We start from the raw sequence: 10,646 nt of genomic DNA, 5'->3' as shown, positions 1-10,646 counted from the left end.
TACCTTCATGATCTAGTCACCTCTCAAAGGCCCTGCCTACTAAAACATTACCTTTGGGGTTATGACTTCAATACACAAACTCTGGGGAGACACAAACATTCAGACCAGAGCAGGGACAGAAGCAAAACTGGGAAATGGGAGAAATCAAGCTGACTCTGCGGGAAGTGCTGGAACCAGTACAGTGCTGGAGCTAGCTGTCGTCTCAAGTTGGGCCAAGATGTCAGTGTCCTTACATTCCCCATTGGTCAGTCATTGGATGTGGGCTGCCCTGTAGAGGGTGACTCTCAGGCAAGGCCATTCTCTTTTGTTAGGAGTCCATGAAGGGGCTAACAGCTGAAGGCTATCTGTTGACAATACTCTTAACAGCTCAGTTATTAATAGTATTAATAAGATCCATTGGAGAAGGAAATGGCAACCCACTCCAGTGTTCTTGCCTGGAGAATCCCAGGGACGGGGGAGCCTGGTGGGCTGCCGTTTATGGGGTCGCACAGAGTCGGACATGACTGAAGCAACTTAGCAGCAGTAGCAGCAGCAGATCCATTAAAAGAGGATCAGAGTGGCGTGTAACAGATGAACAAGTATGTAGAGTAACATGAACTCCCAGTGGCCAGTACCACAACACAGCCTCCTAGATCAACTTTCGGCACAAACACCTTCATCAAACACATTAGTTCTATGTCTAGAGTTTGGTTGATGATCTATGAAGCAGGGAATTTGCACAATCTCAAGACTATGCCCTGTTAACCTAACTTGGAATGATCTGAAAGAAGAAATCAGTCAATAAAGTGATGAAATTACCCCAACTCTCCAGCAAGACCCTAGGTGTCACAGTCTGTTTTGTGCGTTCAAGCCAAGAAATAGGCATTTGACACATTCAACCTTGCAGCTCAGACCACCGTGTTGTTATGCTAAAGAGACCCAAACATGGCTTTGTTTAGGAACTGCTTCTCCTTTTGTCAATCTTGTCTGGAAGGGATGAACAGCAGTCTTTTAACATGAATCCCTGTCATAAATATTCAATTAGAAGGAAGAAATTTTGACACTAGCTCTGGTTTATCCAGTGGTCCAGCGTTGCCCTGAGTATGTTTGCTCAGCTGGAACTCTCTCAGGCTACTTCATTCTAGTCAATCTGGTTTTCCCAAATTTGGATCATGTTCTTTTCTCCCTCCACATGGTGTCTGGGATCTTGTTTTCATCAGAACCAAAGTGATACCAGCCATTGAGTATCACCAGCATAGCTGCTGCTCAGAGAATCTTGCCACAGGATCCCAGTTCACCTTGCCTGATACCTTAATTTGGATTTTTGTGATTTGGACTTCTGGTCCAGCTTCCTTGAAAACTCATCAAGTCCGTTCCCCAACCCCTGCCCCTTAAGTAAAGTTTAAGCTTCCTCTCATCTCCTCATAGACCCCACACTGTTGAGGGTCCAAAATAACCACTAGAAAATTATATGGTCTATGACATTTAGAAGCCTCTTAGAAGGATGTTTCCAAAGTACAGACTTCAGGAATCAAATTAGTATAAGTCAACTCTAGCCACGTAGAGATGGCAGACTTTAACCCACAATTTCCTTGGCCTCTTTTCTTCCCAGATCTTGGTCTTTCCCCCACAAGCAAGGTTATTTTACTTCATACATCAAGTATTCCTCTAAACACACCAATCCCTTTGCTAGAACATGACTAAAGACATCGCTCAACATCTCATACACCCTTGGGGCTTCCTACTGAGGTTTGGTTTCCTGTCTGATTGGTATTCCTTCTGCAGTTAACTGACTGCACACAATCAGTAGTCATTTCCCAGGCTCTTTGGGATAACTCCAGCTCCCCCAAAACTCTGAGCAGTGGCTTTGTCCAGATAAATAATAATACCTTAGCCATTTAAGTAATTAAGATAAATATCTTAACCATAAATGATATGTATACTATGCATACCTGTATAATATAATAACAAATGTAATGTTAAATAAAATGTCTTAACCATTTAATAATATCAATAATGTGAGTAATATCTTAACTATTTGATACCAATATTGTAAATAAATCCGAACCATTTAATATAAATACAATTTATATAAATCATAAATAATATCTTAACAATTTATACCAATATTATTCATTTGAAAGGACTCTGCACAAATTCATACAGACTGAAGGTGGAATAGTGGTTGCCGGGGGCTGCATGAGATGACAGGAGGAGTTATTGTTTAATGGGTACAGAGTTAGGGGTGATGAAAAATTTCTGCAGATGGACAGTGGCGATAGTTGCACAACAATGTAAATGTGCTTAATGATTCTGAACTGTGCCAGTCAGTCAGTCAGTCCCATCGCTCAGTCGTGTCCAACTCTTTGCGACCCCACAGACTGCAGCACGCCAGGCCTCCCTGTCCATCATCAACTCCCAGAGTTTACTGAAACTCTTGTCCATTGAGTTGGTGATGCCATCCAACCATTTCCTCATCTGTCATCCCCTTCTCCTCCCACCTTCAGTCTTTCCCAGCATCAGGGTCTTTTCTACTGAGTCAGTTCTTCACATCAGGTGGCCAAAGTATTGGAGCTTCAGCTTCAGCATCAGTCCTTCCAATGAATATTTAGGATTGATTTCCTTTAGGATGGACTGGTTTGATCTCCTTGCAGGACAAGGGACTCTCAGGAGCCTTCTCCAACACCACAGTTCAAAAACATCAACTCTTTGGAGCTCAGCTTTCTTTATAGTCCAACTCTCACATCCATACATGACTACTGGGAAAAATAGAGCTTTGACTAGATGGACCTTTGTTGGCAAAGTAATGTCTCTGCTTTTTAATATGCTGTCTAGATCGGTCATAACTTTTCTTCCAAGGAGCAAGCGTCTTTTAATTTCCTGGCTGCAGTCACTATCTACAGGGATTTTGGAGCCCCCCAAAATAAAGTCTGTCACTGTTTCCACTGTTTCCCCATCTATTTGCCATGAAGTGATGGGACTGGATGTCATGATCTTCGTTTTCTGAATGTTGAGTTTTAAGCCAACTTTTTCACTCTCCTCTTTCACTTTCCTTAAGAGGCTCTTTAGTTCTTCTCCACTTTCTGCCATAAGGGTGGTGTCATCTGCATATCTGAGGTTATTGATATTTCTCCCAGCTATCTTGATTCCAGCTTGTGCTTCATCCAGCCCAGCATTTCTCATGACGTACTCTGCATAGAAGTTAAATAAGCAGGGTGACAATATACAGCCTTGACATACTCCTTTCCCTATTTGGAACCAATCTGTTGTTCCATGTCTGGTTCTAATTGTTGCTTCCTGACCTCCATACAGATTTCTCAGGAGGCAGATCATGTGGTCTGGTATTAGTGGGTAGCTGTTCCCTTCTCCAGGGGATCTTCCCAACCCAGGGATCAAACCCAGGTCTCCCACATTGTAGGCAGATTCTTTGCCAGCTGAGCCATCAGGGAAGCCCTCTGAACTGTATACTTAAAAATTATTACAGTAGTGAATTTTATATTATGTATATTTTACCACATTTTTTCAAAAAGGACTCTGGAAACTAATATTTTTCTTTCACATCACTCCTAGTTAGTTACTTTGATTGAAAGCGGACAGATATTCTCTCAAATACCCACAATTATGGCTGTTTATTGTAAGACTCAGGATGGAGCCAGAATCTCATGACAGTCAAGGAACAAGGATCAGGGTGGATCAGAAACTGCCCTGCAAAAGAGAGCTGTGACTCTTCCCTCTAGTGCTCCATCTCCACAGGGCTCAGCCCTCTCCCTCTCCCGACTTCTCCTCACACTTGTTGCTACTCTTCCCACAAAAGACTGGATTTCTCTTCTCCATCTTTTCTCCTTCTCATAGGTTCCTCTTAATTATTGTCTTGGCCTTCCCTGGGGGCTCAGATGGTGAAGAATCTGCCTGCAACACAGGAGACCCAGATTCGATCCCTGGGTCAGAAAGATCTCCTGGAGAAGGCAATGGCACCCCACTCCAGTATTCTTGCCTGGAAAATCCCATGGACAGAGGAGCCTGGTGGGCCACAGTCCATGGGGTTGCAATGAGTCAGACATGAGAGCAACCAATACACTATTGTCTCAGCCTCTTTACAGCTTAGCTTCCTCATACCTGGCTTTGCTCTTGGCCTCTATTGTGCGTTGTAACCCCCTCTCTACTTTCATACCAGCTCCTGCTATTACCCACCTCATGTTCTATTTCCCAGATCGGATTCCCACAAGCGAGCTTGTGATTGGTCCAGCTTGTAGTAGTGTTTTTTGAGCCAAGTCACACTATAAGCTGCTCTCCAGCCAATATTTTGGCTCCCTCTAGTGCAATCAGCCATATATAGGAAAGGAAGATTTATATGGTACAGAACATGGCCCCTTCATCTCCTCTTTAGCAGAGACCATAGCTATAATTGACACTGTGATAGCCACGTCCAGTACAACCTCATTTCCCATATCTTCACTCCTTATGCTGTGGATGATAATCCCTTTCCAGGCAGCCATGGCAATGGGTCAATGACATGTCTGGGTCCATGACATCTTTGACATCAGTAAACTTCAGGAATATCTCTACTATCAGATGGAACTAAAGACCAGATCCCTGACTTATATTAGCTAGACGCCCTCCTTGCTTTAGGGATCACCAGAGAGCACGCCTCAGGTGAGAACACATAACCAATTTGAAACACTTAGCTTGATTTTAGGACATGTTTTTACCCCCTGCTGTTTAATTATTAGTTTCCTAATGTTGGCATAACATAAATCCGAAAACTCCTTTGGAAAAATATATCATTTTTAATCAGCAAATTATTTTTAGTTCTTGGCTTTGGTCATTAAGTTCTAATAATGGCCCATAGCAAATGTACTAAGTACTAATGTTTTACATAGCACATGATAACAATTTATTGTGCAGGCAACATGCTAAGGAAAATATTCCTCCCAGTTGGAGATACGGGAGGCGCTTCCTTGAGACATCAGATGTGGCTGTCTGAGTCCTGTAGAGCAGCCTGAGCTCATCAGCTGGCTCACCTGCAGCTGTGCAAGGCTCACAGCTTCTGGACAGCAGAACAAGCCGAAAAGCTGCATTGTGGGTGCCCCCAAGTGGGTACATTTTGATGTGCATGCTGAGGATTTTCTGGCCAGCAACTCTAGCATTAGGTCATGTCTGGGGAACGTTTTTAAAGATGGAAAAAAGCTATATTTTGTGTATGATTTTTAGCATGCACCTCTTATAACCTAGTATTTACTGAAATAATATTTAATACTTCAGGTTATCACAGATCATTTATTTTCTAACTAATATCTTATGGGAAAGGTTTCAAGTTATAGCCATATAAGAGTGTGGAAGTGAAGATGATGGACTTTAATTTCAGACACAACTTGACTTTGAACACTCAGTCCCTTATTACTTGTGTGACCTTGGGCAAGCTACTTAATCCCCCTAATCATAATCATCTCATTTTAAAAATGGGATTCAGGAGTATTTGAAAGAGCATTTATCTTATAGGTCATGTTTTGTAATATAGACAATGTCTGACACACTAGAAGTGTTCAGTAAATATTATTTTTGTTTGTAAACAAAAATAGTTATGTATGTATATAAAATAATATTTGCATATATATGCAAAATAAAGTGTATTTATTGACATATGTCAAGGAGCTCCCCAGTACCTTTTTAATAAGTTCCTTTCCTGGTCAGTCAGACATAGGCAATTTCTGTAATTTATGACTGAGAACTGAGCAATGTATATGGTTATGGCAAGATAAAATGAATGAAGTTGACCTGGTTCCTCAAAAATGTCAGTGTCATGACAGACCAAGAAAGGCTAAGGAGATGTTCTAGATAATAACAGATTAAAAGACACATTGACTAAGTACAATAAGTGACTTTGGACTGGGTCCTGTATGAGAGGGGAAATTTTTCCATAAAGGACCGTATTGGGACAACTGATGAATGAAGCATAGGTTGTAGGTTGAATAAAAATATTTTATTAATGATAAATTTTCTGAATTGATTGCTGTGATTATGTAAGAAAATCTTCTTGTTCTTAGGAAATATGCAGAGAAATATTAAGGGACATGATGTGTGCAACCTACTCTCAAATGATTTAGAAAAATAAAAATATAACATCTGTGTACATATACAGATAGATATAGAGATATATTTATGTATAAAGACAATACCAGACATACACCATACATGTATACAAACAAAAGGAATAAGAGAGAATATGAAAAAGTGTAAAAGTGATAAAATTGGTGTCAGGGTAAAGGGTTAACAGTACTTCTCTATTCTCTTTTTGCAATTTTTCTTTTATACTTAAAATTTAAAAATTTAGGTGAATTTTTTTTGCAAAAAATATTTTAAAAATAATGAAGTACTTTCTTCCCAAAATACGAGCTACTTACCCAGTATTTTGACACAAACCCACAAAATTATTGCAAATTATTTGGCAAACAAAGTATGCTATATGTTAAAGGGATATCTTACACCCTGAAGAACCCTAGAATATGTTAACTGATTCCTTTCAAAACTGAGAAATAGAGCATAAGTGTTGTTATGAATATGAAAAATTATGAGCTGTAAGAGCTCAAAGAGACCTTAGAGAACACCTAGAAACAGGCTTTTTTCAAATAAAGAAATCACCCAAATTTCCTTAAAGATATATCATCCACTCTAAATCATTCTTGTACTCATTTCCTGATGGTTTAAACTTACCTATGATTCATTATTCTGAAAACTGTAATAAAGGGAAAAAATTAACAATTTCTTCTGCCTTTTCTATCCTAACTAATGCAAGATAATAAAAATAGTTGCCACCGGAAAGATTTTCCTTGTAGAATAACCCCAGCTAATAAGTGAAGAAGAAAAGATTGAAAAAGACCATGGCCATGTTTCAGTCCTAATGAAATAATGGATCTATGAAGTAATCATCAGTTCAGCTCAGCTCAGTCGCTCAGTCGTGTCCGACTCTCTGCGACCCCATGAATCGCAGCACACCAGGCAACTCCCGGAGTTCACCCAAACTCATGTCCATCGAGTTGGTGATGCCATCCAGCCATCTCATCCTCTGTCATCCCCTTGATTACTAACATATTTATTGAAAAATTGAGGTATAATTTTGGGGGTTGTTTTATCAGTAAAGGATATAATATAAATTTTGTATTAAAATTTATATTAAAACTTATTTCAAAAGTGTACAGTTTGATGGCATTAAGTACTTTCACATTTTGTACAAAATCAGTTCAGTTCAGTCACTCAGTTGTGTCCGACTCTCTGCAACCCCATGAACTGCAGTACGCCAGGCCTAACTGTCCATCACCAACTCCCGGAGTCCACCCAAACCCATGTCCATTGAGTCAATGATGCCATCCAGCCATCTCATCCTCTGTCATCCCCTTCTCCTGCCCTCAATCTTTCCCAGCATCAGGGTCTTTTCCAATGAGTCAGTTCTTCACATCAGGTGGCCAAAGTATTGGAGTTTCAGCTTCAACATCAGTCCTTCCAATGAACACCCAGGACTGATTTCCTTTAGGATGGACTGGTTGGATCTCCTTGCAGTCCAAGGGACTCTCAAGAGTCTTCTCCAGCACCACAGTTCAAAAGCATCAATTCTTCGGTGCTCAGCCTTCTTCATAGTCCAACTCTCACATCCATAGATGACCACTGGAAAAACCATAGCCTTAACTAGATGGACCTTTGTTGGCAAAGTAATGTATCTGCTTTTTAATATGCTATCTAGGTTGGTCATAACTTTCCTTCCAAGGAGTAAGTGTCTTTTAATTTCATGGCTGCAATCACCATCTACAGTGATTTTGGAGTCCAGAAAAATAAAGTCTGACACTGTTTCCCCATCTATTTGCCGTGAAGTGATGGGGCTGGATGCCATGATCCTAGTTTTCTGAATGTTGAGCTTTAAGCCAACTTTTTCACTCTCCTTTTTCACTTTCATCAAGAGGCTCTTTAGTTCTTCTTCACTTTCTGCCATAAGGATAGTGTCATCTCCATATCTGAGGTTACTGATATTTCTCCCAGCAAATCACCACTGTTCATTTCCAGAATTTTTTTTGGCATTCTAAAAGATACTCTGTAACCATTAACAACAACTCTCCATTTCCCTTCTCCTCAGTCCTGGTACCCTATATTTTAGTAATATTTCCTATCTCTACAAATTTGCCTATTCTAAGTACATCATAAAAAAAGGAATCATACAATATTTATCCTTTTGCATGTGTCTTATTTTTACTGTTTTCTAATTTCATCCATGTTATTGCATGTATCAAATTCTTTTGCTGAGATACAATAATTTTTTCAGTCATAATTTTTGTTTCTATTCTTAAAAAATCTCAATTTTCTAAAGCCTACTTCTCTCTCTTTTTTTTTGTAACTGAAGTATAGTTGATTTACAGTGTTTCAGGTATACTGTAAAGTGATTCAGTTATATATAAATATATATACATATTCATTTTCAGATTCTTTTCCATTATAGGTTATTACAAAATATTAAATATAGTTCCCTGTGCTATACAATAGGTCCTTGTTGTTTATCTATTTTATATACACTAGTGTGTATCTGTTAATCCCAAATCCCCAATTTACCCATCCCTATATCTTTCCCTGAAGAACTATGGATGGAGGCTTGTAGCACTGTCCAGGAGGCAGTGACCAAAACCATCCCAAAGAAAAAGAAATGCAAGCAAGCAAGTGGTTGTCTAAGGAGGCTTTACAAACTGCTGAAAGGCAAGGGAGAAAGGGAAAGATATACCTAACTGAATGCAGAGTTCCAGAGAATAGCAGGGAGAGATATGAAGGCAAAAATGAACAATGCAAAGAAATAGAGGAAAACAATAGAATGGGAAAGACTAGATATCTCTTCAAGAAAATTGGAGATATCAAGGGAACATTTCACACAATAAAGGACAGAAACAGTGGGGACCTAATAGGAGCAAAGATATTAAGAAGAGGTGGCAAGAATACACAGAACTGTACAAGAAAGTCATATTGACCTGTATGACCACAATAATGTAGTCACTCACCTAGAGCCAGACATTGTGGAATGTGAATTTAAGTGAGCCTTAGGAAGCATTACTATGAACAAAATTAGTGGATTTGAGCTAGTTCAAATCTAAAAATGATGCTGTCAGAGTGCTGTACTCAATATGTCAGCAAATTTGGAAAACTCAGCAATGGCCACAGAATTGGAAAATGTCAGTTTTCATTCCAATCCTAAAGAAGGGCAATGCCAAAGAATGTTCAAACTACCGTAGAGTTGCACTCATTTCACATGCTAGCAAGGTTATGCTCAAAATCCTTCAAGTTAGGTTTCAGTAGTACATGAACTGAGAACTTCCGTATCTTCAAGGTGGGTTTCAAAGAGGCAGAGGAACCAGAGATCATATTGCTAACATTCATTGGATCATGGAGCAAGCAAGCAAGTTCCAGAAAAAACATCTACTTCTATTCCACTGACTATGTGAAAGTCTTGACTGTGTGGATCACAACAGACTGTGGAAAATTCTTAAAGAAATGGGAATACCAGACCACTTAACCTGTCTTCTGAGAAACATATATGCAGATCAAGAAGCAACAGTTAGAACCAGACATGGAACAATGGACTGGTTCAAAATTGGGAAAGGAGTACCACAAGGTTATATATTGACACCCTGCATTTCACATGAGTACATCATGTGAAATGCCAATCTGGATGAATCCCAAGCTTGCTTGTGACTGAAATCAAGATTGCTGGGAAAAATATCAACAACCTTTGATATGCAGATGATACCACTTTAATGGCAGAAAGTGAAGAAATAAAGAGCCTCTTGATGAGTGAAAGAGGAGAGTGAAAAAGCTATCTTGAAACCCAGCATTTTCAAAAAACTAAGATCATGGCATCCAGTCCCATTACTTCATGGCAAACAGAAGAGGGAAAAGAGGAAACAGTGCCAGATTTTATTTTCTGGCTCCAGAATTACTGCAGATGGTGCCTGCACCCACAAAGTTAAAAGATGCTTCCTCCTTGAAAGGAAAACTATGACAAACCTAGATAGCACATTAAAAAGCAGAGACATTGACTTGAGTGAAGAGCTGTGGCGTCAGTCAGTTCTAGGCAATTCAAACTCCAGCCAAGATGATTAAAGTTGTTTGCAATGACCATCTGGGGAAGAAGATCTGCGTTACATGCAATACTGATGACACCACTGGGGATCTTAAGAAGCTGATCACAGCCCAAACTGGCACCCTTTGGAACAAGATTGTATTGAAGAAGTGGTACACGATTTTTAAGGACCAGGTTTCTCTGGGGGACTATGAAATCCATGATGGATGAACCTTGGAGCTTTATTACCAGTAGAGCAGAATTCCTTCTCCCTGCCCTTCCCTCTCCTCCCACACTAATATGGATGCTTGTTTTTGGAAACTGATGTTAATACAAACTTAAGGACTACAAAAAAAAAGAGAGAGAGAGAGAGACATCACTTTGCTAACACAGGTCCATAGAGTCAAAGATATTTTTCTAATATTTATAGACTCTTTCTATAGTCAAAGACTATTTTTCTAATAGTCATGTACAGCTGTAAGAGTTGTACCAGAAAGAAGGCTGAGTGCCGAAGAATTGATGCTTTCATACTGTGGTGCTGGAGAAGACTCTTGAGAGTTCCTTGGACTGTATGGAGATC

At 39.6% G+C, this 10,646-nt stretch overlaps 1 protein-coding gene across 1 annotated transcript; it reads left to right on the top strand.

Annotated features, from left to right (window-relative positions):
* Window positions 1–10,099: 10,099 nt before the first annotated feature.
* LOC120854295 (ubiquitin-like protein 5) lies at window positions 10,100–10,407 on the top strand. Its single transcript, XM_040228204.1, has one exon. It carries the CDS (start codon window positions 10,100–10,102, stop codon window positions 10,295–10,297), a length of 198 nt encoding a protein of 65 aa, XP_040084138.1. The 3' UTR covers window positions 10,298–10,407.
* Window positions 10,408–10,646: the final 239 nt, after the last annotated feature.

The sequence above is a fragment of the Oryx dammah genome, unplaced genomic scaffold, assembly GCF_014754425.2.
Source record: "Oryx dammah isolate SB20612 unplaced genomic scaffold, SCBI_Odam_1.1 HiC_scaffold_27, whole genome shotgun sequence".
NCBI lineage: Eukaryota > Metazoa > Chordata > Mammalia > Artiodactyla > Bovidae > Oryx > Oryx dammah.
The sequence above is the reverse complement of the archived record's forward strand: the minus strand, read 5'-3'. Positions and strand labels throughout refer to the sequence as shown.